The 24,833-nt window shown below is 36.8% G+C and overlaps 1 protein-coding gene across 5 annotated transcripts in view; it reads left to right on the top strand.

Annotated features, from left to right (window-relative positions):
• Window positions 1-118: 118 nt before the first annotated feature.
• Window positions 119-24,833, top strand: part of BRD1 (bromodomain containing 1) — a 63,743-nt gene continuing 39,028 nt past the window's right edge. For all 5 annotated transcript variants that reach the window (XM_082001103.1, XM_082001101.1, XM_082001102.1 and 2 more), the window contains exons 1-3: window positions 119-1,952; window positions 16,014-16,170; window positions 22,710-22,841. In XM_082001103.1, coding sequence (XP_081857229.1) covers window positions 586-1,952; window positions 16,014-16,170; window positions 22,710-22,841 — 1,656 coding nt within the window. In that variant the 5' untranslated portion in view covers window positions 119-585. The remainder of the gene's footprint in view (window positions 1,953-16,013; window positions 16,171-22,709; window positions 22,842-24,833) is intronic.

Raw genomic sequence — 24,833 nt, 5'->3', positions numbered from 1 at the left:
ATGCGTGTTTTTCTACCTTTAAGTATAGGTGTAGTAATTGAATTGTTAACATGACTTTCAAATTACACTGGAAAACATTGAGGGGGGGACAACTTGTTTTTCTTTTATGATTGTTAGTTCTTTTGGAGGGAGATCTGGAGAAAATAATCTGTAGCTGTTAAAAAAAAAATCAAACTACAAACATTCTTAAGGTATTAGAAAATACTGTATTAAAGATTTTCTTACAATGTAACAGGTGTAATTTTATTTCTGTGGCACTTCTGAAATTTTTTTTCCTCATGCACGGGTCTTACAGATAGCTCTTCTGTAGGATTTTTGTATCAAAGATTTTGTATAGCTGTGTTTACTTAGCAAAGCTGTCATTTGGGAGATCTACTGATCATGTGGTTACATTTGTACAAAACAGGGTGAGCAGTCCTATTAAATACAGGTGATAGGCTGTTTTTTTTTTTAAACTGAGTAAATTGGTTGGGGGCTATAGAACTGAAGGATTTTTTTTCTTTTATAATAAAATTAATATTTTAATATGAATGTTTGGAGTTCGTAACATTAACTGTTGCTCTGATTTTAGGTAAACATTACCAAATGAGGAGAAAAGGAAGATGTCATCGCGTATCGGCACCAAGGCATTCTTCTTCCCCATGCAATATTAAGCACTCCCCCACACGAGAAACTTTGACGTACGCTCAAGCTCAAAGAATGGTTGAAATAGAAATTGAAGGTCGCCTGCATAGGATCAGTATCTTTGATCCTTTAGAGATTATACTAGAAGATGATCTTACAGCCCAGGAAATGAGTGAATGCAACAGCAATAAAGAAAATAGTGAAAGACCACCAGTTTGTCTGAGAAGCAAACGGCATAAAAATAACAAAGTGAAAAAGAAAAATGAGGCTCTTCCGAGCTCACATGGTATACCTGCTACAACAACTCCTCTTCCAGAACCAAAAGTACGGATTGTTGAATATAGTCCCCCTTCGGCTCCTCGGAGACCTCCAGGTTATTACAAATTCATTGAGAAGTCAGCAGAAGAACTTGATAATGAAGTTGAGTATGACATGGATGAAGAAGATTATGCGTGGTTAGAAATAATAAACGAGAAGCGGAAAAGCGATGGAGTGTCAGTTGTATCACAAAACATGTTTGAATTCCTGATGGATAGGTTTGAAAAAGAGTCTTACTGTGAGAACCAAAAACAGGGTGATCATCAGTCATTAATTGATGAAGATGCAGTGTGTTGTATATGCATGGATGGTGAATGTCAGAACAGCAATGTAATCCTGTTTTGTGATATGTGTAATTTAGCAGTACATCAGGAATGCTATGGGGTGCCATATATACCTGAGGGCCAGTGGCTCTGCAGACACTGTCTGCAGTCCCGTTCTCGGCCTGTAGACTGTGTGCTGTGCCCAAACAAGGGAGGTGCCTTTAAAAAGACAGACGATGATCGTTGGGGACACGTTGTGTGTGCTTTGTGGATTCCAGAAGTTGGATTTGCCAATACAGTTTTTATCGAGCCAATTGATGGTGTCAGGAACATTCCCCCAGCCAGATGGAAGTTAACATGCTACCTCTGTAAGCAGAAAGGTGTTGGTGCCTGCATCCAGTGCCACAAAGCAAACTGCTATACTGCATTCCATGTGACGTGTGCTCAAAAGGCCGGTCTGTATATGAAAATGGAACCTGTGAAAGAACTAACTGGCAGTGGGACAACATTCTCTGTAAAAAAGACTGCCTATTGCGATGTACATACTCCACCAGGTTGCACACGGAGACCTCTAAATATTTATGGAGAAGCTGAAATTAAAAACGGTGTTTGTAGAAAGGAGGGATCAGTCAGAACTGCTAGGTCCACATCAAAAGTCAGAAAAAAGACAAAAAAGGCCAAGAAAACAGTGGCTGAACCCTGTACAGTTATGCCAACAGTATCTGCTCCTTATATACCCCCCCAGAGGTAAGCTAACCATCCAAGTGAGAGAAACCTTTACTTAATTATCTGTTTAATATTAAACCAATGCTTTTAGTTGCAGACTTGAAGTTTTTGTGCATTTCTTATATGCTTTCTTTAAAGGCCATACTCAGAGGATTAATCTAAATTACGTACATTGTACTTTCGTGAAACTGCATTAAAAACGCAGTAACTTTCCCAAGAGAAATTAGTAAATGGTCAAGTATCTCTCTTGTCCTCAGAAATCTTTTTTTTTCCCCTTTTTTGTCAGACCAAATCATGTTGTGTGCTCAGTTGTTGTCATTTGCTCTACTCTTGAGAATTAACCACTGAATTTAGAACAGCATATGTAGTTGAGCTTCATGTTAAGAAAACCAGCCAAGCTCAAGGTTAACAGTATTCATAATTTGAGAATCTGAAATTCTTTTCCTAATTTTAAGAGCCACAAACTGAAAATTACATTTGCATATATAAGACTGGAGTCTTGTTCATCTCACCTAAATTAAGAATAAACTTGTCTTGTAATATCTACGTAAGTAGTACAAAGAAACTCTCCAGCAAGTATTTTCATTGTGGGGCAGAGTAACTTTCCAGGAAGTTTTTCCTAAATTTGCATGTTTCCTTTTGCAAATGCAGTGGTATTTATCAAAGCTTGGATGAATTTGGTACCTTGCAGACTTTTCCCCCCCCCCCCCCCCCCCCCAAAAAAAGTTAGCAAGTAAGTGATGATAAGTTAGCTGGTTAATGTATTCTTAGTCATGGAACCTGAAATGAATGTGCCCTCCTGTTCAGTGATGCTGTCAAAATACCTGTCCTACAGCTGTAGTAAAATTTTTATGTTTGAACAAAAGTGAATTAATGCATGTGACAAAGAGTTTTAATCCTAACCTTTGCTTTCATATTTATACTTTGTAAGAAGTGCTGTTTAACCTGATCTTTATATTAATCTTTTGCAATTCTTGCAACAGCTTTTGTTATGTGAGTGCAAATATAAAGCATGAACACCACAACTGAAATTGCTCTTTGCATTTAACATGCCATATTTATGTATTTTAACAGTGGCCATCGGGGGGCTGGCAGATGGCTCTAGATCTGGTTGAGGCTAGTGAAGTGACGCATCAGAAAGCAGGGACGTTTCAAGTGATGTTTTCATAAGTAATAACAGAATTGGAGGAAAATTAAGATTTTAAATATCTTCATTTCAGGAGTTAAACTCAGCATGAACTTCAGCTAGTGTAGTTATATCAATTTAAAAGAACAGTAGTATCTCTTCAGATTTCTTTGTTAAACTGAGTTATGCATTTCAACAGTGGAAGTAATTTGATTCTGGGATTTGAGTAGCAGCAGAGAACTCTGGGATAGAAAGATGGTTTTGGCTTTGGTGAACATTTGAGACCTAATACAGTGGGCTGAGAAATGCAAAATTGGACTGTTGGGACTAAACCCAAGTTTGTCTCTATGGAGTATTTGTTTTGTTTCTAGCATTTGCAACATCAATGTATTTGTTTACCCCCTTGAATTAAATTCTTACTGATTTAAGAAAGGCAGTTTAGTTTCTCAAAACAGGCACCACTTCCGTGTGCAGGTTCATTGGACTGTGACAGGACCTGAATGCTCAGACAGTGAGGACTCTTAAAGTAATACAAGTAAACCATGCTTTTTTGAAAGCTGACTCCCAGGTCTCAGGTAGTGGACAATTAAGGCTCGATAAATTAATCTAAATAAATACATGTTTTGAGACTGCAGTCCTTTCCCATAATAAGTTTTGCTAATGCAAGTAGACACTTATTAAGTGACTTTGACAAACAGCCTTTAGCTCCTGTGTGTTGTTTACAAACATCATATTGATGCAATGTTCTCTGTTATGATTTGCTTGGTAAAGTGGTATTTTCGTTCAGTGATGCACTGCAGAAAAGCTTAAGTTCACAGTAGGCAAATAATACTGTCGTTTAAGCAGGTACTGTTGTCTGTGGGAGGGGAGAGTTTGTATAAAAGAATTTGGCTTTGTCTTAATTAGGACAATCCTGATTGGTGGTGTAATGTGTTGTTTTTTTAATACAAAGTAAGAACATGAAAAGAACGAGGTCCAGGAGTGGGCTGGTGTGAACCTCCTGAGGTTCAACAAGGCCAAGTGCAGGGTTGTGCACCTGGGTCCGGGCAACTCCCAGTATCAATACAGGCTGGGAGATGAAGGGATTGAGAGCAGCCCTGCTGAGAAGGAGTTGGGGGTCCTGGTGGATGAAAAGCTGGACATGAGCCGGCAATGTGCTCTGGTAGCCCAGAAGGCCAACCATCTCCCGGGCTACATCAAAAGAAGTGTGACCAGCAGTGTTCCAACCCAAACTATTCTATGATTCTTTGATTCTGTGACCTAAGCAAAAGTTGAGGACTAGAATGCAGGTTCTCAGTTGTACCTCTGGCAATTCTTTTCCATTGCTAATTTTCGTACAAGACAAACCCTAAAAGGATGTTATAATCAGATTTAAAACAAAAACAAGACAAAAAACCCAATGTCATTAGATGCCAGGAACAGAAATATAAAGACATTTTTTTTTTTCTTTTTTTTTTTTTTTAAATAACGACTACATTTCTTTTCAACACTGCAGAGAGATTCAGCTTTCTTCTATTTATGATAGGTTTCATGTTCCTGGGCACAAGTATAGTTCCTGTATTTTATGTCAGAAGTGTAAAAAATTTAAACAGTTTAAAACACAGTTCAAAACAATTCTGAAGTTGAGCTTTATTACAGATAGCTTGCCTTCAGCTGAAGGAGACTCTTGCTTAAGTACTCTTAGTAAAGTGAATGTGCTTAGTCCTAGAAAAGTAATACCTGAATTAAAAGCAAAACAGAAATGGGCATATTAAAAGGAAGAGTGATTATGCTGCAGACCCAAATCTCAGTTGTCTAATTTTCTTTGGCAGTTATTCTTTTTTTTTTTTTTTTTCCTTTAGAAAAGCTCTTGTGGAGGGGAGAGTTAAATACATACCCATAAACTAATAATGAATGATGTGGATCATTCCACAGCAGTCTTCATTTAAATGATCCCTTTTCTCTAATCTGTTTGTTTACTGTGCTTTTTTTCCCTTGGAGCTGAAACATGATTTGCCTTTCTAGAGATCTCAAGGAAGAGCAATTAAGCTTAATTCGATAATTTAAATTATCAAAGAAGAAACATATATGCTCAGTGTTTAAACACTAGTGCTTTTTTCCTAAAGAATTTGAAATGAGCATGTTTCCAACATCTCTGGCAATTGATGCACATGCAGAGAAGTTTGGTTTGGTGTACTTTCTTAATCATTAGATTTCTTATCATGTCTTAATCACTAGACTGTTTGTCTCCTTGGCATATAGCTGGTTCCTTAGAGTTGGTAGCTGGAGAAGTATAGAAATATGAAGATTATAGTGAGGAGGAAAATACTTGGCGGATGTAGCCCCTGAACATACCCGCTGAAGCTTGAGGAAAACCCTTTTGCCATTTATGTTTAGTTTAAGGTGGAAGGACTGTATGCTGTTTCCTTATCTGGATAGTGAGTGAATGTATAGTACATGAAAGACTGGGCATTTTAGTAATGCATTTTAATAATGCAATTTGTAATAATACTGTTTTTTGAAACACCTACCTTAACGTTCAAGGTATGTTAAAAAGACTGGTATAGAACAACACACTTCATAATTTCTACACAACTTTCTGTAGCTCACGAGTTTCTGTATCAGCTTATCTGTAGGTCAGATTTCTACCCTATTGCCTTGAATGATTTGAGCTGTACACTTTTCAGTTATCAGAATTTCTTGCACGGATGTCATACTCTAAGTTTTTTGCTGTTAAATTACATAGATAGTGTCATTCTGCAGGTCATTTGTAATCTCATAATACGGCCTCTCGGACTATCGCCTCAAACTACAAATTTAAGAGTGTAGGATCAGAAGTTTTTAACCATTGATGATAGAAGAATGTTTACTTCCCTGTTGCCCTGTGTCATTTGGTTTTTGGTTGGGTTTTTTGGGGTTTTTTTTTCTTATGCTGGGCATCTATCTATCTTGTTGCCTAGGTATTTTAGAAAGTCTACACCTAAGTATTGACTTTCAGAGGTGCAGTAGGTCATGTAAGAGCCTTAAGGTGACTTCAGTTTTCAGTGCTGTCAGTGCTGACTTCTTAGTAATGTGCTTAGCACTTGGCATAATATGTGGGACCACCAGAGAACCTCTTAAGCATATATGATTTGCATCAGGCCTTCTGGCTACAGAAGTGTGTTGTCTCTACTAAGAAATTCCATTCAGTTTTCCTTGAAGTACAAGACTGTTGAAGACTGTTGCTTACATTGTACTGCTTGCATTCATCTTTTTTTTTTTTTTTTTTTTTTTTTTTTTTTGGCGAAGGCAGACATGAGCTTAGTCTGAAAGTCACATGTTTGTGGGAAGTGTTAGAGCAGCTCTGGGGGGCTTTATGGGGAGTGAGTGGGGAAAGACACTCCAAATGGTACCTCTGTATGGGAGGGACAGGCAGTACCTGCACCTGCTGGCAAATGGTCATCAGAAAAGGGGCCTCCTGCTGCCACCAGCTATTTTGTCTGAAAACAGTGGCAAATTTGTTCTTGCAGTGTTTATACCCCACTGATGATGTGTGATGGTTGAATTTTGCCTAGTAGATAAATGATTTTTTTTCCTTAATAAAATACTGAAAGTATTTTTTCCTTAAAAAAACACACCTATAATACTAATATAGCTACTAATTTCCTAATAAAATGCTGAAAGGATTTTTTTTTTTCAGATTGTAGGTCCAGAACTCTCAAGTTAGGAAAACCTAACTTTTAGGGCTGACTTGACAGTCTAAACCTGGCTTCTTGTCTGTGTTAGTTATCTTGTACTTTCTTTGTGCTTGTTGCTGCTCCTCCTTGTCCTTTGTAACAGTGTGTAGGATGGGTACACAAGGGAGAAGAGTTGCAATATTAGCTGTGAAAAACTATATGGTTTCTCCTAACTTTTGAGTGCACTTGATTCTTTAGTACAAATTACGGTGTTTCGGTGTGGTCATGTGATCTTGTGTGTTGAAAGAGGCATTTAAAATATGATTGCTTTATGAAAAGCAAAGCCAGTGTCAATATTTATGTTCTTTAAAAATGTTGTGAAATTAGGATATTGTGACTGTATATTTGAGGGGGAAATTGAACGTGACATATTTAATCATCAATATTTTCAAAACATAAACTGAAATACAGTGTACAAATACAAATCTGCTTTATTAAAATACTGTTCATGCCAATATTGCTCTGTTAAGTGGAAGCAGATATTTTAAAGTATATAAATACTTGCTTTCATTTTTAGTTTCAGTTTTCACATGGGATGTTTGTAGTGTCTGAAATTAAGAAAGCATTTGAAATATAATACTGTACAGAGACCAAAAATAAGAAAAAAAGGCCCCACTTGCATCATAACTAGGAGCGAGCTGTTATACTAGTTTTCCATGTTCTATGCATCAGTTGTGTTGCATCATATTATTGAAAGAGAATAAAAGATCCTTATGAAAGTAGGTAAGTAGTGGGCAGATAGCTGAGAGCAAAAATTGCTGAGACTCTTAAAATATTTTCAGCTGTCTTTAGAAAGCAACATTTATCTGCTGCACGTTAACTGATTTTTCTGTGTTGACCTTAGCTTTTATTAGAAAGCATATTGCTCCTAGTAGTAAAACTGGATTTCTGTTACTGTATGTCTCAAGGCAAAACCAGTATTCCCTTTTGTTTTATTATTTATCCAGTTGAACTATCCTGAACTTGCTTACCAAATAATTAAATATAGTCTTACTGTCTCGACAAGGAATCTTGATTGCCTCTAAAATGAAGTATGGACCAGAAAAATAAATGAACAGAAACACAATATAAGCAGAAAGGAACATTTATGAAGGCCTTTGACATTGTTAGTCTGCATTCACAGATGATGCTTCTTAATCATGTGTGTGGCTTGTACGTTTCTTTTGGGAATTTGTTTTAATGTTTTTGTAGGGTACTGGGTATTTTTTTTAATACCTTCAGAAAGTTCTTAAGTGAGGGAAAAAGAATAAGAAATGCTGCTTAAAATTCAGCATTAAAAAGCCATTGAAAAATACTAATACAGCCAGTGTTGCAAAAAAATTGAAAGTTTAATAAATCCAGACTAATGTCTGTTAGCTGTTTATCCTTGAATATACATGTATGTATCCTTTCACAAAATCATGTGGAAATACTTACTTTAATTACAGGACAGCATGATGTAAGTGTGCCTTATCCTTGTTCCTGATAATTAGATGATGGAATCACCTAGGTAGAGTGGAAGGGGATGCTAGCAGTCACCATCCACTGGTGTTTCTTGTAAGATTGATCGACCTTGAAATTTTTCTGATATATGTGGAAACTACTGCTGATGTCATCCTGAGCTCTTCGCTTAAATAAAAAAAAAATTGCCTAAATCAAAAAAAGACATACTACAGTGTTCACTAGCTTTGCCTCAGTGGTATTTAAAAAAATGAAATGCAGTAACTTTAGAGCTTTATGTTCAAGCCAGTTCATCTTGACTCTGCTTGGCTTATAAAAAAGAATTTATTAATGTGTTGGAGAAAGTGCAACTTAATAGGTTGTAAAAGTAGATTTTGATTTTTTAAAGTAAAAATAATGTGGAAGATACTTGTATATCTGGTATTAAAAGCCATATGTTGATTGATGTCTGAAGGGTGATCCCCTCAGCTAAAAATCCAGAGGATGCAAGTACTGTCTCATATTTAAATAAGCTCTTTTTACAAAATGGGTATAGGAATATGCTGTACATAACATTTTGTCTGTCTTTTTTTCCAGTCTTCAGTTTCTTTTGCATGTACAGGGCAAACAAGCTTAAACCAGAAGTTAGTAAGTTAGCTAGCTATTTCTTTAAGGTGCATCATTAGTATTCTGTGTACTCTAAGGGTTTTGGTCCACGATGATTGTGTGTGTGTGTATATGATAATGCAGCCGAAGATCAAAATTCAGTGTGCTTTTATTTTTTAGTACCTCTGAGTTTCACCAGTTATGTGAACTTTCAGGTGGCAATTAGAGGGTGTTGCATTTTTTAAGTGCCATACAAAAACGTGATTTTTCAGAACCTGTGGTCTGAAGAACTGTCTCCTGGCAGTTTTTTATCCAATAGTCAAGTTACAGAACGCACAAAAATCAGTAGATAAGTAGTGAGATTTCTTTTATTATAGATGAAAAGGTGATTTTTGTTTAACACTTTATCTTCTGCTGATACGAATTTAGCCTTTTGAGATGAGATTTCAAAATCATGTGTAGTATGGTTATGACTACTCCAAAAAAAGAAGCACAGAAAAATATTTTGAGTAATGTTAAAGAAATGTCATGACTCAGTATTATGTATAGGAAGTGGCAGAAGTAAATTTATGGATGTGATTTTTCTGAGAAGACTTAAGGAGGTTTTCCAGTGTGACAGTGTGGGGGTTTTTTGATTGTTTTGATTTTTTTTCCCTTATCCAAAGGTTTGGAAGATCACAAACTTAATTGTTAGAATAGGAACAAAATAACTGTTACAACTAATGGAGAACTGACTGAAGTAACATAGCATTTTCCCAGCTGTTAAATTCAGTTCTACTTTCCTGTCCAAGAAAAATTTTACAAGCTGTTTGCTCAAGTAGAAAAATAGATGTCTGGTTTCACAGTCATGTGGAGTAAGAAAAAGTGCTTCCTACATGTTTCTACAAAATCACATACTTTTTAAATATCAGTAAATGTAGAATAAAGAATAAGAACCTGGAGAGACTTTCAGGCTTCAGAAGATGTACCAGTAGATAAAATATATACTGTTGGATTCTCAATCTAGCAGAGAAAGGGAAATTGAATAGCTAGAATTTTAAAACACACAGACAAAAAGGAGTAACTGTGAAGGTGATTAAACACTGTGTTGGACTAGTAAGGTAAGTGATTCAGGAACGGGACATTCCTGTTTCTTCAAGTCCTGAATACAAAAGCTGGAAAGTGCTTATAACTAGGGAAGTGTGTATTCATCACATGGGGATTCTGTAGACTTGTGTTGCACAGTTTAGATGAAATCATTGGCATAGCTGACTTCTAGTTAGAAAAGAAAGTTTAGCCTTACCCTTTTTCAAGAGGAAATAAAGAGATGCAAACAGTCTCCAATTTTTACATGTTCATCCATCGGTGTTGTCTTTAAAGCTGATCAAAAGGGTTTGTTTGGGTTTTTTTTTTAAGTTATTAAATCATATAGTAAGTTGAATTTTTTATTGAGAGTGAGGATAACAAATAGGGACACAGCAACAAAACTGCCTCTCTACACTGTTTAAAAAAAAAAAAGTCTATTGAAAGGTGAGTTTTACAAACGCTGTTTGATAGGTAGCTGCTGCCGCAGGTTCTGTGTGGGAAGAGTAATGTTTCATCTGCCCAAGCAGGCTTTCTCACCCTTGAAAGCTGAAGTTTTTTTGATAGTTGCCAAGGCCCCAGAATGAATTCCAATTCTCAAAATAGATGCTATTATAGCTTTTCATTCTGTTTTTCTGCTCATTCTCTTCCAGTTAGTGTCAGTGGAATTGCTATAATTGTTTGTAGGTAATTTTTTTGTCTTTCCTGCTTGCTATGAGTCTCGGTATGTCTGTGGAATTTTGCTGAGCAAGGCTTGAACGTTCAAATGTTACTGAAACTGGGTTTACTTTGTTCCATTTTCTCTATTTAGAATTTTTTATGTTTTGTTCTGACAGGTTTTAGAAACATATCTGCAGTCTTTGTTTTGGAAAATAGGGGTATTTTATTTGTCCAGGAAAGTGGAACATCATTTGAATGTTTCTGGGTATTACTGTAGGTCAAGATAAACTGTTATTTTATGATATTAAATAATGTTTTACAGAGTATAATTTAGTTTTTCTAGTCTTTTGCATGTACCTTCAATACAGCTATGTTGGATAAAGAAAGATGCAAAATAAGAAACTGGTGAAACTGGAGTCTTAGAACAAATAAAGTAATTAGACTATTCGGTTTAGTTCATGTTTAAAAATTGATTGGCTTTGTGGGTATTCGATCTCAATCAATGCAGATGTTCATATTCAGTTCCTTCTGCCTGAGTTGGTATATAGTAATACTGGTGAAATAAATACTTGCTTAAACTTTCTCTGAAACTTTCTCTCCAGTTTGTATTTTGAAAACTTGAGAATGGAGAGGTGCTATAGAAGTCTTCATATATTATAATACTAAAATGATATCTCTAGAGTTAAAAAGCATGTATGATCTTTGGAGCGGCTAGTGCTGGTTATTAGAAAAGTGTCTTGATTATTTCTTGTTGGCTTTTTTATGTCAAGCTGCCACGTAGTCACCAAAAATAGTTTTCACTTTTTCTTGTAAACAGTTGCTGTAGTTGCCACAGTGCCATTTAACTGAAACTGGGAGAGGAAGGCAGTCATGAGTAGGAAGAAGGAAGCTGTAAGACTGCTAATATGACAAGAGCACATCTCTTATGTTGACAAAAATTATTTTATGCATTTATCAGAAAGATGAAGAAACGTAGGACTGAGTAACGCTAAGCTTTCTCTGAATGCTTTGAGCAGTGCTTTAGGAGTATTACCCTTTGCAGGGTAGATTATCCATCAAATGTCTCCATGCAAGGAGAGGGTTAATGTGGAGCAGCTGATAAATTAGTTTCTCATCACAAAGCTGTTGTACATTAACTGTCATTTTAAATTAAATTATTTGAATCTGTCTCACCCTTTCAAAACAAACCAGTTTCCTCTCCTCATCCTTGTGTTGCTTTTGTAAAGGCAGCATGTTTTTAATGCCATAATTTACACTTCAGCCTAAACTATGGTTTCAGGCTGGGAACTGCAGGTGCTACTTGAAAGGTTCAGCTGTCAAGGGACCTTTCCATTTTTAAAGACAAGCAGGGAATTGTACCATACCTCCATATCATGCTTGTAGTGCATGTCACAGTGTTTCACAGTCAGATACAAGTGGGACTGGGTAAGGAAGTAGTACTGGTTTTCTCAGTTGCCTGTGGCACAAATAAAACAGTTTGAAAAATGTTTTGACATCTGTGTAGTCTTGGAATGCAGCCCAAAAAAAAGGAGGAAAGAGGGAGTATGATTGGTGGTGCCAAAACATCAAAAGGCTGCAGTGGTCATCAGCTTGCAACCTAATGCTTCTTTTATGGGACCAGCAGCTACTGAATTTCATTGGAACACAGCCATCTTTTTAAGAACTTTCAATTTCAATGTACTTTATTTTAAATAACTGATAAGTTGAGTGAAAAAGAACATACTGTGAGCCACACTGAGCTTTCTCAAGGCCTCAGAACAGTGGTTCAGGCTGCAGCAAGTTCTGCCCTGGATTTAGCCTAATTGTGTTAATTGTTTAAAAATTTTGAGAGAAAAGTGATTAGCACTTAACATGGTCCATTTCAGGACCTTTGGGAATTGCTCTTTGGGAATTTTGTCGTGACAAATTCTCTGTTCCATGTGAAACCTGGACAGCAAGAACACTTCTTGTCTCCCTGCTTGCTTACTGTAGTCACTATAGTTGTTGCTTTTTTTTTTTTCCTGACATGTCTAAAGTCAGTTCTGATGGGGGAGACTGTAACTCTGGTAGTATCTTCCAGATACATGTTCCTACATTCTCTTCTTTGTGAGCTGTCTTCAGTAGTAGTCTTGCACTTACTTGGCAATCTTAACAGAGTTTAAAAGTTACCAAGTAATGAGACTGGTCTATGAGAAAGCACAGGTTCAATTGATACACTTGTGTTTAATGTGTGTTCTAAATACCTGATTTTTTTTTCTCCCAGTGCTTACTAAGCTTGACTTGCCATTAGAAAACAAAACACTACAGAAAGCTGTTCTTCCTGATGTTCTTACACTTGGAAAAAGTTCTAGGGTGGACAGATGCCATAGCAAAAATTGTTTCATGTTGTTTTGGGAGGTAACCTAAGTTCTCTAAGCCTTGCCTCTGTGGGGGGGATTTGTCAGGGTAGTATAGCAGTTAATCCTGTCTTGTGCAAGTCAGATCCTGGATTGCAAAACTATAAAGTCTTGAAACAGTTCTTCCTTACCTGCCTCAGAGATGTACTTCTTATTTTTCTCTTCAATAAATTCTTTTAGATTACATCTCTCTGAATAAAAGAAAGTGGAATGTGCAGCAAACTCCTTTAAGACCTCAAAGACTTTCAAAATTCTAGTTTGAAAATTTAGTTTCAACATTTACAAATTTAGTTCAAGCTCAGGTAGCAGAAAGGAACTTAAGGGTGGTGCATACCTGTGTGCCTTATTTCATGTTTGTGTTCAGCAGCTGGGTGTATCTGTGAGTGAGAAGCTCTTTTTCCAATATGGTAGCGCTAGCAAGGGTGGTAGCTTCAAAATGAATACCCAGCCTGTGCTACTTAAGGGTTCTTCAGCAGCAGATGAATTGTGTCTTATTTTCCCAAAATGCTTGTACTGTCTGTCAGAATTTAATGCGTTTTGGACAGTAAAAAATCTACCTGTGAGTATTTGACTAAGAAAGAAGATGATCAAAGAACCGTGCTATAGTTAGTGGGTCCTTAGGGTCTAAGAGCAGATGTAACGTCCTCGTTACCTCAAGATCGTAGAGTAGAGGCTCTATAGATGTCTGCCATGTGAAGAGTCTCTGACCTCTGTATTGTGAGAAATTAGGGTGTGATTGTTGGTATATTGCCACTATCGAAGTCTCATGTCTAAGTGAAGTATGAACAGGCAGTATTTGTTTGGTTTTATTTGGAGGGAAGGCAGAGAAGAGCATATTCCTACCTCTTATTAGGTAGTTTCTGCACTCCAGGTTACCTTCTGTTTGTGTTTTGAAAGTTGGAGAGTATCTTCTGTGAACATATTTCCTGAGCTTGTTCTAGCAGTTTACTATTATAATTATCTATGAACAGAATGGTTCCTTACGTGAATGGGCAAATGTACTTAAAGTTGTAATTAAAGATGTTTACTTAGTCTTGCCACATCTGATGGGCATGAAGCCAAGGCACCTTTCTTCATGTTAAGTTACGATTCTGTGATCTTTCCAAATAGGTGTATATTTGGCTGTGCTTTTTTTGACGTAGTTCAGTAGGTTTTGCTGCTTCCAAGAGAGAGATGTGAAAGTAATTATTTTATTTTGATTGCATTCCATAATTAATTGTAATTCTGTTGTGTTTGAAGTTTAATATGGTCACACCAAGGTCTGTTCTGCATTGAGTAAGTCTTTGTGGAGCCTGCCTCTGCCCTTCTGTGAAAGACTTACAAGACAGTCCTAAGTCCATCTGCAGACTTTCAAAGCTTTAAGTTAAGCTAAAATTTTTTGAGGGTGCCTGGCAGGCTTAGTTATTAATTGAAAAACAATGTCACTGAAGAACCAAAGGAAACAATGGCACTGTATTTTGAAGAAGACCTATGATCTCTCTGCCTTTACCCTGTAATGACTGAAAGCTCTGTAGCTACAGCTGGTGGTAGCACTGAGTAGATGTATTGCACCTTACCTTCTACACGGCCCAGAAAAAACAACCAGGGATAGATGACCTTTGGTGAACTCGGGGTAGACTCACTTTTATGTCTGTCTGAAAAATACAATTCAAGTTTCCCAGCTACTCCTAAAAATCATTTTATGCAAGGTTTACTTATAGCTTTACATTTTATTTAGGTATTTGACTACTTTTCTTCTATCACTTACCTGACAAACTGCTTTATTCCCAATATTAAAAGGGAAAAAAGCAGAAAAATACTAGTATGTATGTATGTTCATGATTTTTTTTTTTTATTATTTAAACACCTAGTGGTAGTGCTTTACAAATCAGACACTTCTTGAATTTAATTTTGCATATTTTGGTGTTAAATTTTATTGGACAAGCTCTGATAAACCTAATACTATCCATGGTACAGTTTTGCTATGGGTAGTAATATACCAAGTGAAGAATTAACAGATTTCTGTTCATTGGTATTATCCTTTCTGTAACTCTCTTTTACATCCATCTCAGGAAAATCCTTTTCTCTCTCTCCAGCTCACTTCTGCCCTCAAACGAATGAACAATCCCCCTAACAGTACAGGTGGTTGGTGCCTTGGGGCATCTTCTGTTAATTTTGCAAGGGCTGCCACCAGTGGCAAATCCCTGCAATGCCATACAGAGACAAAACCTTTTCATTCTACAACCATTAACTTTTTTTTAAGTTTTTTTGCCGTGATTTCAAGATACTGTGGGCGTAGAGAGTTTGAAGATGTATTTCAGATAAACTTCTTTTTGAATGTAAGTTTTGAGAGGTTAGTGTTGTGTGAGTGACTTGGAAATTTTAAGGTGTCATTATTTTAGAAATATGAGTCAAGGTTGTTGTTTGTGATGTTCATATAGCACTTTCCTGGAGTATTTGTAAAAAGAGTATATGTAAACAGTATTTGCATCTGTTAAAAAACAGATTTACAAATGATAATGTTTATTTAATCAAGATATTTTAAGTGTATCATCTTCTCTTGCATCTTTGTAGATACTTTCATCGTACATGTGGAGTAAAATCATAAGTGTTCTTCTGTTTTACATTTTTTTGTTAGCTTTATTTACCAAAATTTAATAATAGTAGATGAGTAATACAAGCTTTTTGTTGCATGTTTTTATGTAAAAAGTTTGAAGATATATTGTCTTTAAAATAAACTACTAATTCTGTGTGAAGATGACAACAAATGTTCTGAAAACTTTTGTCAGGATTTAGAGCTTTATTTGTGATCCTATTTTCAAAAGGAAAATTATTCTGAAATGCACATAAAGCTTTATTCTCAGCCCTCATCTGGGATTGCTCTTGAAATAACAATCATAAAAAAATTGATACCCTTTAGCTTTATGAAGTACCTCAACGTTTCTGGTAGAAACTACCGTGTCAGTCGGATGTATTTGCTTGTAATCTACTGCTCAGAAATAATTGTACTGAAAGGGATGTCAATGAAAGAAATTACTAATATGGTAATCACTGTGTTGTTACATTATACATTCACACATATCTGATGTTTAACTTCCATAGACAAGTAAGTTCTATGCTTTGCTGTGAAAAATACAATATCAGTTTTTCCATATTTTAGATTAAATAAGATTATGAATCAGGTGGCCATTCAGCGGAAGAAGCAGTTTGTTGAACGAGTGCACAGTTACTGGTTGCTTAAAAGACTGTCTAGGAATGGTGTTCCTCTGTTGAGAAGGCTGCAGTCCAGTTTACAGTCACAAAGAAACACACAACAGGTATGTGACACACTTTTTACTTATAAGAAGAAATCAGAAAATCTCTATTTTACAAAGTAAAAAATTAACCAGGAAACGTAGCATGGCGTAAAAATGTTCTCTTATTCAGGACTGAGTAAACTGTTTACCTTATTCTTAAGTAATATGACCTATATTGGAAATTGGGCATTATCTAATAATTTTTGATTTGTGAGATACGAAAAAGAACATTTGTGCAGATGTTTCTTCTGTTTTGCTTAGAAGTTTCACAAAAATACTGTCACCAAAACTATCTTAATACCATTGTTCATTGACTAGTATTGTGGTGGTTTGGAACTCATTCCTCAGTGTGCTATGAGTTAGTAGGATGAAAAATAAATTTTATTTTAAATTCATCAAAATAAGCAAAGCAAATATCATCTTTGACACTTATAACTGAGAAAAACCGGGATTTTTGCAGAGTAAAGGTTAGACATGCTAGTTTACAGTTCTTAAATTCAGATCCTCATTGATGCCCTTGTTTGGTAATAACGGAACGAAGACCAAGTTGTTAATGAAGTTCAAAGACCTGTTTCAACTTCTAATTTCACTGTTGACATGGTTAAGTGGGATTGTAGACAGGCATAATTTATGGTAATATTTTGTTCACGTAAAACGTCTCCTAGCTAAAACACATCTAGGTTGGTTAAAGTTGTACACATTTACCAGTCAGAATTGCTGAAAAACAGAAAAACAGTCATTCCAGATGTGTATCAGATTCAGAAAGTGGAACTCTTCTGCTTCCTGCTTCCTGTTTTTATAATGTGAACACTGCTTCCCATTTTTGTAGCATGAACAGCTCTTCAGTGACATTAGAGGTTTTGTCAGGTCTTTTATTGTTTCGGTTTCAAGTCACTGCATGGCTTCGAAAATAATTAAAACTTCTTTTCTGAATTCTGCGTATGGATCCATGTGCATTGACGTTGAAATGCTGTGAAGCATTATGATGTGGAAATTCTTACTGCATCCCAGTTACCTTTTTTAATTGAACTGAAGATGCAGTTGCCTGTGTTCTTTTCATTCTCCAGGTATTTGACTTCCAGTGGAATTGTTCCTGTAAAATAGCCTCCAGAAGTTAAGAATGCATTTTATCATCTTCCACTTGTATTAAATTGAGATTTTTTTTTTCCTGTTAAAGCTTAACTATTATTTTTGTCTGAATTGCATTGCTATTTGCTGATTAAGTCACTAATTGATGTAGTCATAAAAATACGATGGTCAGCAGTTCTTCCTAATTACTTGATCTGTCATTTTTGTGTGTGTTTCTTTTCTTAGTTTTTCATGGGGAAAAAAAAAACCCTAATTAATAATTCCCAGAACAATTCAGGTTGGAAGGGACTTCTGGATGTTGTCTGGTCCAACCCCACTGCTCAAGCAGGGCCACTTGGAGCCGGTTGCCCAGGTCCATGTCCAGACAGCTTTTGGGTATCTCCAAGCTTGGAGACTCAACAACCTCCCTGGGCAACCTATTGCAGTGCTCAGTCACCCTCACAGTAAAAGGAAAAAAAAGTGTTTTCTGATGTTCAGAGGGACCCTCCTGTTTTTCACTTGGTGCCCATTGCATCTTAGCCTGTCACTGGACACCACTGAAAGGAGCATGGTTTGGTCACCTTTGCACCCTCCTTTCAGGTGTTTACATACAATGATGAGATTCCCCCCACACTCCCACTCGAGCCTTTTCTTCTCCAGGCTAAACAGTCCCACCCCTCTCAGCCTTTCCTCATAGCGGAGATGCACAGATTACTTCTGGGTGGGATTTAGGTGGATTCCTTATAGGTGGAATTAACTTTGAATATAAATTGTCCACTTGTTTATTTTTCTTTCATTGCTTTTATGCTGCATTACTCCATTGTAATACTATTTTGAGGGTTGTAACTTCTCTACAATATTTTGTATTCTACTTCTAATCTTTGATTTAATCTTTTAATTCTCTATGAGAAGTTTCTGTTCTGAAGACTGGTGCCTGGCAGTTACCTAGTAATAGCGGAAATAAATGTACTCAGATAGTAGATTTTTTTTTTTTTTTTAAATGATCTTGAGTCCTTAAAAATAATAAAATCAAGCACAAAAGTCTGGGGTGCATGTGGCAGTATAGACCTAGACTATAGTTACTGTCTGAAAAATTTATACTTGGTAGGTAGGAAGTACTTGTCTTAATGAGATGGCATGATGAGAATTTATGCAACATTTCTAAATATTAAAGTAGTAACTACCAAAATAAAACAATTCTTATAATTGATGTTTGATTACAATAAAATAAGCCTTAGATAGGAGCTGTTTTAAATTCCTTTGTGTGTTTACCCTCCTGTACAAACACTATTTCTTTCTTCCATTTTGTAATTTGAGAACTATGCATTATTCCTCAGTAAGAAAATAATGTAAAGTATTTCCTAAATGAATTGGAAACTATTTATATTTATTTATTAAAAATTGGGGTACTTCTGAGGCTTTATTCTTAAAAACTTAGAATCGAAATTAACTTTGTCTTTGCATGAAACTTGCTTTTTCTTTTCAAAAGATGAGCATAAAATGATTCTGTTGATGAAAAATGTGTAGGTAGTGTTCTTCAGTGAGCAGCAAGTGTCCTGTGTATGACATTGTGTCTTCTCCATAGCATCTTCAGTATGTATTTATAATACGTATTGAAGTAGTCATAACTGCAAAGCATTTGATGCATTAGTCATCTTTGTTACTCCAAGTATAAGCCAAACCATAGTGAAGAGTTTAATAAGCTGTGGCATAGCTGTTGTGAGAATGCCTCCAAAGGTTTGAGATACAGATGATTATTTTGTTCATTTTGGTCTAGATGGGAAAATTCTTTTTACCTTATTTTATGTGAGAGGTTAGAATGTCAAGAAGCCTAAATAGGTTTTCAGTCAATCAAAGGAACTTAAACACTGAGGCAATACAGATGCAGAGGAGATTTTAAAAAAAAAAAAAAAAAAATCTATCAAAACTGAAAAGAAATACTAAGATGAGGAACCAAAACCCTGAAAGTGGTTTCAGTATGCCAAGTGGAAGGTGTTTTTGATCCCTCCCTAATGTTTGTTTACTAGAACAAATTTGGCAGTGGCGGAAGTGCTCGTGATTTAGAATTACTTCATAATGAAAGTGTTTCAGGGCTCAGTTATGATATGCTTTTTAAGGTCGTGTTATATCAACTAACAGTTCTAAACCAGAGAGGAAGATCTTGGCTTATATATTATCTCACCATCTGCAAGAACAAGGAACTCTCTGAAAGAATGATTTATGCTTGTCACTTCTCTCTTCATCTAGAAATTCAGGAAGGGCATTGGAAATACTCTAATAAATTTATATCTGTATTATTTTAGTTTTTTTCTGTACTTAAAGAATGCTTAAATAAAAATAAGGCATTAAAATTCAGTGTAATAGCTTGTTGCTGCTGTAGTGAGGTTTGTTTAAAATTTCTGTTCGAAGAAACAGTGCTGGTGACTAAGGTCATATCTGCACTGAAGATTTCAGTAAGAACACAAGTTGCAACCACTAATAGTTGTAACTCATTGGCATATCAGTGCCAGCAGAGGGTCTTAATAAAACTAATTGTATTGATCAAGATCCAATTTCATCACTGTAATTCTATTTTTGTTCGGCTCATATTCAGTTACAGTCCCTGTAGGGACTGAGGCTGTCCCCATGTATTATGTCCAGCATAAGATCACTTCTAAGATAAGGAGTGATCTGTTGGTACGCTGACAGTATTCTGTTAGTATGCAGAGATTGCCAGCATACTGACAGTGGGAGTTGGAGCTGAAGACCGCTTTTCAGTTGATGCACGTTCTGTGTGTAGACTTAGAAATCTCTTCCTTCAGTATTAATAAATAGTCAGTTCTAGCTTTTCTATGTAATATGTGGAGTTCAGCAGGAATTAAGTCCATCAGAAAATACTACCGGGTTTCTTTCTAAATTTTTCTTGTGTCGTCAGCCAAAAGAAACTTTCTGGCTTTGTTATATAAAGAACTATTTGGAAGAAGACCTCTTTACCAGGAAGTTAATGAAAACTTTCCATGTCAGAAAGCTTTTAAAAACTAAAAATTTTGAAAAGAACTCTTTTTTTAATCCAGATTTTTACTAGTTAGATATTGGAAGCCAGTGCACCATGCTCTTTTCAGCTTGCCTGGATCTTTTAATCTAATTAAGGTATATGTTGTATGTGAGGTAATAAATAGGTTGGAGTAAAGGAGGCTTATCTTAGCTATTATAACCGTGTCTGCCAACATTACTTTGCATAGAAGTGTCAAAAAACTGGAGGCTTGCTATTGATCCCCAAGCCAGAGCGATGTTCAGGAAGGAAGTGTATGTGTGCACAAAAAAAAAAAGGCGAACAATGTGCTCTTGATACTTTGGGTCACATCTGCAGATGTACACCTACCTGCCTATTTTATGGAATGAAATTGGTCAAACAACTGATTCAACTAAGAGCATAATCTTTTTTTTTTCTTTTAAAAATTGCAACTGCCCCTTCAGATCTAGCCGAATACTTAAGTCTCTAATGAACTACTGCAAGACCTGGTGTAACAAAGTAGCATTTTTTTCTTGCTGTATTTAAGTTTCCTGACCCACCCTAAAACTAGTATGGTTTTGTTGACTTAACTTTCAGCAGGGTCAGTTCCCCAGTTTCATGAACTGTGCAATTATATAGGGCAAAAGAGTGGACTCTGAATGGCTGCAAGCAAAGGGAGGACAAACCTTCTACTTGCAGCAATAGCCACAACTTAATTTTGGTCCTGAAAAACAGTAAAACTATGAAAAAATTGTATAGCTATGTCAGTTAACGGTAGGTTGATTTTCCACACGTGGGCTCTGTACTTGGAGATGAAGGTGTGTAGACTTTTTAATTCAGTGAGTTTCTCAGAATTTTAAGGAATTGAAAGTATGCATATTAATATTTGTTCCATCAAAATTTGCTTTGAACTATTCTGTCTCTCAACAGTTAAATTATTATGTGTCCAAGTCAAGACTTAACTCCTTGAAGAGATGATAACTCTCAGTAGTAATAGTCATTAGGGAAGGGAACTGGAAGTTTCTAGCTCCAATTCTTCAGTCTCTTTTTGGTGGTTTAGTTTTTTCTTTCATTTTGTTTTTTGGAAAGAGGAACAAACTGTTGTTTCGAGATTGCTTTATTGAATATAGAGATAGTTGGATAGTTGTTATTTAAGCATTTTCAACTTCAGTGAAGTCAAAGGTTTCAATAAAACTAACTCATAGCTTCCACAGGTACTTGCTGTTACTTCTACAAAGTGTATAAAGCAGTAAAATAGGACGCATATCATGGAATCATAACACTTCCAAATCTAGAAGATTTGTTTTTTCAAACTGCTTTTTTTGCAATTCTATTTTTAGAACTTTCTGTCTGAAAAATTGCACAAGCTTGCTTTAGAGGACCTATGATATTTCTAAATTATCCTTCTCTAAGGAGGATGTTTGCTTTGTGTGTAACAATTTGTAATGCTGGTTATTGTTCATCTGCTTAGCCAGTTTTCTTTATTCCTCTGTCTTCTATTTTTTTATAACCTACAGAATTTATTGTTTATTTGTTTTAAGTTCTTTAAGTAATCATCGTAAGTTTTGCCTTTTTTTTTTTTTTTTTAATCAAGTGTATATTGCATTATGCTAGCTACAGGCAGGCGTACAAGGGTTTGGATTTCTTTCTGAGATTCTTTTACAAAATACACATTTTAAATAATAATTTTCAAAGCAGATGTTTCTTTTGTGTATTTGGTACTAATACCAGGATTTTTACTTTTTTATGGCTTGTTTCTGGTGAATTACCAGTACTATTTGAATACTGTGGGCAGTATTCAAATATCCTCTTTTTTCTTATGAAAAACAGTAAAACAAGAAGGGCTCTGTTTTCTCTATGTACAAATGAAACTAAATATTGCAAGTGTTTAAATACTACTTCTTCCTAAAAATCTGTGAATTAAATTATTTCATCCCTTCACTGAAAAGTTGTATTACTACATTACCTGTTTGCAGTACCATTTGAAGTTACTATATTATTTAATAAACTGCTTTTCATTTCCTGTCCTCAGAAGTCATAATGATTTAGTTCTGTTACAAGTGTGTCCTAACTCCGTTGGATGCAGGGGAGGTGTATTGTGTTGAGCACAAGAAGAATTTGTTTATACCAGGCTTGAGTTTGCTAAGAACCTGATGATGTTCACCTTGTTTGGATTTTGATGTGAAAATACTGAATCTTATTTTGCAGCTTTCCTAGGTTGCTCTTTGCTATATTGCTTTTTCTAATGCAAATAGCCTTCACCATAGATTTGCTTTCCAGTTTACAGATTTTGTTTTCAGCTAGATGATTGAGAAACTCTAGAAGGCACCCTAACCAGAGGTTTTCTTTTGTTGCAGTATGAAGCTTATGACCGAGTGCCATAACTATAAGACAGTAGTTTCTTCTTTCCTGTGAATATGTTCTGTAATTGCATAGAACTAGCTTATAAAAAGAGGTTAGCGTTTTTCATTTCATGAAAACGTTTTGATTATTTCCTTAGAGAGAAGATGATGAAGAAATGCAAGCCTTAAAAGAAAAACTGAAGTACTGGCAAAGGCTGCGCCATGATCTTGAAAGAGCGCGTCTGTTGATTGAACTTATACGTAAGCGTGAAAAATTAAAAAGAGAACAGGTAAGTGGAGTACCTTTTAATCTGGTGAAACTTCTCAGAAGGAAAGATAGTTTAAGTATGCTCACAGTTTTTGCAATAGAAAAACTGCAGTGTTTGTCTTTTAATCCTCATGTAGGATCAAGAAACGTGTGCATGCACTCAAGCAAACTGTTTAAAATCTATAAAATTATCTTAGAATCGTAGAACGGTTTGGGTTGGAAGGTACTTTTAAAGGGCATCTAGTCCAACCCCCCTGCAATGAGCAGGGACATCTTACACTAGATCAAGTTGCTCAGAGCCCCATCCAACCTAACCTTGAATGTTTCCAGGAACGGGACATCTGCCACCTCTCTGGACAACCTGTGCCAGTGTTTCACCACCCTCATCATAAACAAATTTCTTCCTTAGATCTAGTCTGAATCTACCCTCTTCTAGTTTAAAACCATTACCCCTTGTCCTGTTGCAGCAGACCCTGATAAAAAGTCTGTCCCCATCTTTCTTATAGGCGCCCATTAAGTACTGGAAGGCTGAAGTAAGGTCTCCCCAGAGCCTTCTCTTCTCTAGGCTGAACAGCCCCAACTCTCTCAGCCTGTCCTCATAGGAGAGGTGTTCCATCCCTCTGATCATTTTTGTGTCTCTCCTCTGGACCCACTCCCAACAGGTCCATGTCTTTCCTGTATGAACCCCTGAGGGATGCCACTCATCACTTAATCTCCATCCAGACACTGCACTGTTTTCCCTCTGGATCACCCTCGCACCTCTCCATCACCCTCTGGATGAAACCATCGAACCGATTCCTTATCCACCCAACAATCCACCCATCAAATCCATATCTCTCCAATCTAGAGAGAAGAATGTTGTGGAGGACTGTGTCAAAGGCCTCACACAGGTCCAGATAGATGACACCCATAGCTCTTCCCTTGACCACTGATGCGGTCGCTCCTGTCATAGAAGGCCACTAGGTTGGTCAGGCCCTTGGTGAAGCCATGCTGGCTGTCTCAAATCACCTCCCTGTCCTCCATGTGCCTTAACAATGCTTCTAGGAGGATCTGTTCCATGCTCTTTGCAGTCACAGATGTGAGTTTGACAGGTCAGTAGTTCCCAGGGTCCTCCTTTCTTTCAACCCTTTTTAAAAATGGGTGCAATGTTTCCCTTTTTCAGTCTGCAGGGACTTACCTGACTGCTGTGACTTTTCAACTAGCATGGAGAGTGGCTTGGCAACTACATCAGCCAGTTCCCTCAGGACTCTGGGACGCATCTTGTCAGGTCCCATAGACTTACATATGTTCAGGTTCCTCAGATGGTCTCAAACCTGATCTTCTCTTACAGTGAGAGGGACTTTGCTCCCCTAGTTCCTGCCTTGAAGGTCCATCCACTTGAGAGGTGCATGATCACTGCAGACCAGGCTGCCTCCAATCCTGATGCCTCCGATTAGCTCAGTTGTGTTGGTGACCAACAGATCCAGTATTGCATCCCGTCTTGCCTGGCTTAAGAAGTTCTCCTCAGTGCACTCCAGGAGCTCACTGTGCTACTTTTCCAGCAGCTGTCAGGGTGGTTGAAGTCTCCCAGCAGGACAAGAGCCTGAAAGTATGATGCCACCTGTAGCTGGAGTAAAAAGGCTTCATCAATAGGCTTCATCCTCCTTGACTGAGAGGCCTGTAGTAGACACCAACCACAAGGTTCCCTTTGTTGCCTTGGTCTCTGATTCTTACCCATAAGCTTTAAACCTGCTTGTGGCTATTCTTCAGAGATAGCTCTTCACACTCTAGCCATTTCTTGACATAGAGGGCAACACCTCTAGCCCTCCTTCCTTGCCTGTCCCTTCTGAACAGCCTGTAACCATTGATAGCTGCACTCCAGTCATGGGATTCGTCCCACCAAGTTTTTGTAATGGCAACCAGGTCATAGCTTCCTAGCAGCACCGTGGCCTCTCGCGCCTCCTGTCCGTTGCCCATGCTGCATGCATTGATGTGGAGAAATTATTTAACAAGCCATTCTGTTAGACTTGCAAAG

Source organism: Phaethon aethereus, assembly GCF_964289735.1.
Source record: "Phaethon aethereus genome assembly, chromosome: 1".
Classification (NCBI taxonomy): domain Eukaryota; kingdom Metazoa; phylum Chordata; class Aves; order Phaethontiformes; family Phaethontidae; genus Phaethon; species Phaethon aethereus.
Note: the sequence above shows the minus strand (reverse complement) of the source record. Positions and strands in the feature narration are given on the sequence as shown.